The sequence below is a fragment of the Nuphar pumila genome, chromosome 9 (genome assembly GCF_984573655.1).
Source record: "Nuphar pumila chromosome 9, dmNupPumi1.hap1.1, whole genome shotgun sequence".
Lineage (NCBI taxonomy): Eukaryota > Viridiplantae > Streptophyta > Magnoliopsida > Nymphaeales > Nymphaeaceae > Nuphar > Nuphar pumila.
This window is the reverse complement of record NC_143257.1, coordinates 9,896,697-9,901,390: the sequence shown is the minus strand read 5'-3', so window position 1 is coordinate 9,901,390 and position 4,694 is coordinate 9,896,697. Positions and strand designations below refer to the sequence as shown.

Here is a 4,694-nt window from a genome sequence, read left to right as displayed (position 1 = left end):
TTCTTAAAAAAAAACAGCCACTTGCCTAACTTCTTGAGGTAGCTTCTCTTGAACAAGTGGGTGTTACAAAGCATGTAAACGAACCATGAAAACGTTCCAGCGGTGCTATTCTTGCCAGCAAACATCATGTGGAGAATTAAGTCTATATCATGAAAGATGACTATATATATATATACTCATGAGTGGATATATATGTATATATTCTATGTAAGGATTGATCAGAAACTAATATGACCCTTTTCAATAAACACGCAAAACCGGTTTAGGCACTCAAGTAATCAGTTCGCGCAAGGAGTCAACTCAGATGAAAGTGAATACTCACAAGCTACGGTACAGGAAACAAAATTCAGATTCCAATCTAACTAAAGCAATAACAGTTCAGTTCAACAGATTGAGATTTCCAGGAACAATTTTTTTAATAATGATGCTCAGTCTGAACCCTAGTGCAGGGCAGGTTCCAAGTGGGGACTGGCTGACGCTGGATAGGTTCAACGTGAACGTCCAAATCAGGTCCAGGGCATGTATGACGCCCAACTGTGGACAGAAAATATGCATCAGCAACTCTGTTCGCAGGTGTGTAAGAATGCCAACAATGCAAGATAAAAAACAAGGATTATGCAAATCACAGTGGATGTTCAATTACACGGACGGATAGAAGCATGAATCAGTCAACCAACGACTGCTAAAAAGACTGATAACAGGTTTAAACAGGGCTGCAGAAAATAAGGCAACAAGCGCACAACTCGTTGTCACTAACCAGGAACTTCACAGGAATTCTTTTAATAGCAAACAACAAAGACACTACACAAGTTCAGATCAGAGTGTGCTCTCACAAAGCTTTCAGCAAGAGTTTAAATTGCAGTTGGTAACACTTAGTATGCATCAACTGAAGTTGATCACAATCTCAACTAGCGATTTCGACGATGCAATAGAAAATCAATGCAGGTATGATGTTCACAAGCAGAAAATTCAAACCACAAGCAAGTTGTCCTAAACAGGTTCGAGCAGGTTCAAATATCAAGCAGTAACAGAAATTTCTGAGCAACACATTGGAAGGGGTTCACGTTTAACAATTCAAGAATGCAAGGGTAAAGAAAAAAAATCAGATCAAATGCAAGGGACGTGTATTTGGAATTTGTGGCTTTGAGACAACCTCCATGTGAACCCCAAAGAGGTTCCGAGTTCTCCCATGACCAAGACTGGTCCAGTCACAACACAAAGCTCACAGTTTAGCAGCAACTGTGTCGCACCAAACAGGAAAGACTCGAATTTGTTTCAGCAACAGGTCTGGTCTTACACACGTTACAAATTGGGATTGATGCTGACTCGATTCGCGCCTAGCCACCATCCACAAGTGCGCCACAAGTTCAGCAAACCAAAAGCCATAATGAACAACCATGCACAAACACTATTTGGAGATGGCATCCCCCACTCTCCACATTCTACTCACTCATGAATTCAACCTCTCTGAAACTCATATTTTTCAACCCACAAGGTTCAAAACCCTCCAAAGCTTGTGTCTTTTCCATGTTTCTTTATTCTTTTTCATAATTTTTATCTAAAAGAGACAATGTAGCATGGCCTCTCATTGGCCATAAGGGAGGCCTTGATGGCCAATGAGGGGTCATCCTTTAAATTATTTTGTCTCATTCTCCTCTTTATTGGTCAATGAAGAGCCACCAAGGAAGAATAAACTGGCAAGCTTTGGTGATACCTCTTTTTTTAGCCCAATGAAGTTTGAAGAGAGGTAGCTAGCCTATGGTTAACCACCTCTATCAAGGCCCACTAAAATGGAGTCACTTGTCATGTAGGACTATTAAGTAAATGGATAAGGATCCAGATCTTAAAAAATAAAAATCTACACTACAAGAAACCTGTGGATTAGCGACGACCTAAATCCGACGGATTAGCGTCGGATTAGCGACGGATAACTTTCATCACGAATTTTTCGATACTAAATAGTGCCATAACTTATCCGTCGCTACTTTCGTCGCTAATTTGCAATAGATTAGCGACAGACATGATCCATCGCGAGTCCTTCGCTATTTTAAATTAGCGATGGATAATATCCGTTGCTAATTCGTCGTTAAATTTAAAAAAAAAATAAAAAAAATTGCTCTCTGCCGACGCGTTCTCTGGTAGGGAGCATTTTTTTTTTGCACAGAACCGGCACGTTCCGGCGTCAGGACGCTCTTCCGCAGCGAACCAGACACGGTGGGAGAAGGGACGCGGGCAACCGCAGGAAGGAGACCGACAAGCTCCGTGTCAACGACCAGAGGACCATCTAGCAGAAATTGGCGGGGTCGACATTGATGAACATCGTCGGCGTCTTCTTCGATGCCCAAGACTTCCTCTTGGAGATCCGTACGGTGGGTAGAGGGGCGACGGTGGTCCGGCGGGCGGGAGGGAGGAGGGGGTCGTCCGTCTCGGAGTTGGTGGCACTCGTGGTGGTGAGGGCGTTTGGCTTGGGAAGGGAGGCGAGGGAGTCAGAGTTGCAGATTTCAAGCTGGAGCGCTCGAGGGAGGGCGTCAGTCTCACGGCTTATGAATTTCTCTGAGAACCAGGAATCGACGGTCAGCGAAGGCCGGAAGGCCCACGTGTCAAGGCTTGAGCACTTTTGGGACGCCATTGATTTCTTCTCTCTTCCTTTCCTTTCCCGTCAGAAACTTCACGGCCAGAGTTCCAAAAAAATTCTTGAAATGCACCTACGCTTCCTTCTTGATAAGTAGACCACAGTTCAGAGTTCGAACGGGGGGAGGGAAAAATGGGGGGAGAAAAACTTTCGAACGGGGGGGGGGAGGGAAAATTTCGCGCCTCAGGTGGGACGGTTTAAATAAAAAATTAGCAACAGAATTAGTGAGGGAATTTTTCCGTCTCTAATCCATCGCTAATTAGTGACGAATTAGGGACGGAAAAATTCTCTTGCTAATTTTGTCGCTAAATAGAATTTTTTGTAGTGTTTTGGCGACAGAAAAATGTTGTCGCTAATCCATCGCTAATTAGCGACGAATTTAGCGAGGGAGATATTTCTGTCGCTAATTCTGTAAATATTTCGAATGTTAGCGACAAATAGTTTTCTCTTGCTAATCCGTCACTAATTTGCGACGGAAAAAATCCGTCGCAAATTGTCGTCGCTAATTAAGATTTTTCTTGTAGTACTACTCATAGAACCATTATACCCTCTAGTATCACAAAACAAATTTTATTGTGTGCTACAAATATTCGAATCTATAAAATCTAGTTCTTATAAAAAATAAAAATAAAAATAAAATGATATAATCATTGTTTTAGGTTTCAAAATTCGCAAAATAAGAATCAAATACAAAAATAAATTTTTTGAGATATATTATGCAAAATTCTAAAAAAATTACTATAAGTAAAATTACAAAAATATCCTTAGGTCCAAAATTGGCCCAAATGAATTAAAATAAGATCGAGCATATTTAAATTAAAATTTTGGATTTGGATCTTGCTTTCACTCCTCACATGTGGGGCATGGATCCCAATTCATCCTCAAAATATGATTCTTCTCAAGTGTATCACCATAATACCTGTACAAAAATATGCCAATAAATATTTGCAATGCATAATCCTAAAAGAAACATAATAATAATGTTGATGTATGCTCAAAAAATTAAAATTGTTAAGTTGAGAGATTACCTGGTTTTTCCAATTCAAAGCTTCACAAAATACATATTTAATGTGTTCTGACATTTTAATAATAGATGAAATTTGCAAAAATTTATCATGAAACAATAATTCATATAAAACAAAACATTCAATAGGGTTTTCTTCATTCAAAGCAATCACAAATTAATAAAAAAATTTGGCATCAATGGAAACCTATGCAAAATTTTACTCAATTGAATGAATTTATGCCTATGATCATACATGTGACTACATTTCCTTTCACAAAATTAGCTAGATGCAAATACAATATATACTTCATTTTCAGTGCAGATTTGTTCAGACTTATTTGAGTAATGCAACTCATACTGAATCAGCTTGAATTCAGCATATTAGTTCAAACCTAATAGATTGGATATAAGATCGGTTTGAATGAGACCCAGTCATGTTTATTGTGATTGAATCAGAATCAAGACATTAGATCCATTCTAATGATTCAATCTGAATAGGCCTTAATGGATTGCTCAAGGTTGTTTGAACTGGATCATATTCAATCAAATTAGATTGGATTTGAATAGAACCAATTAAAGCAATTTGATCTAGTTGAACTAGTTTGGTCAAGTTTGACCAGATAAAATCCGATCTTTATGGATTAGATCTTCTAGGATAGAACTTATTGGACCAAAGTGTAAGTCAACCTCTCTTAACTATACATATTGGTTGATTCAAATCAATGACAATTAATTTTGATTATATTGGTTGACTCAAGTCAATGATAATTATTTTTTATTATATTAGTTGGCTCAAGTCAATGATAACTAATTTTGATTGAATGAGTTAGATCTCATGTGAATTAAAATTATTTTTTTTGGCTCAAACTCATGCAATATATATATATTAGGATCTAATCAAGATACTTACCTGCACGAGTAAGTTTGAAGATAGATCCAAATAAGCATAATGAAAGTAAGGATTGTTTTTTACTTACCTATGTACTTTAGATTGTTTTAATCCAAATTTTATGTTGAATCAAAAGAATATCATATTGAATTAGGATCCATATTGAT

The 4,694-nt window shown here is 38.0% G+C and overlaps 1 protein-coding gene across 1 annotated transcript; it reads right to left on the bottom strand.

The window, feature by feature from the left end:
• Positions 1–2,284: 2,284 nt before the first annotated feature.
• On the bottom strand, positions 2,285–2,629 carry LOC149828402 (uncharacterized). Its single transcript, XM_090017042.1, has one exon. It carries the CDS (start codon positions 2,627–2,629, stop codon positions 2,285–2,287), a length of 345 nt encoding a protein of 114 aa, XP_089873168.1.
• Between the last annotated feature and the right edge of the window lie 2,065 nt (positions 2,630–4,694).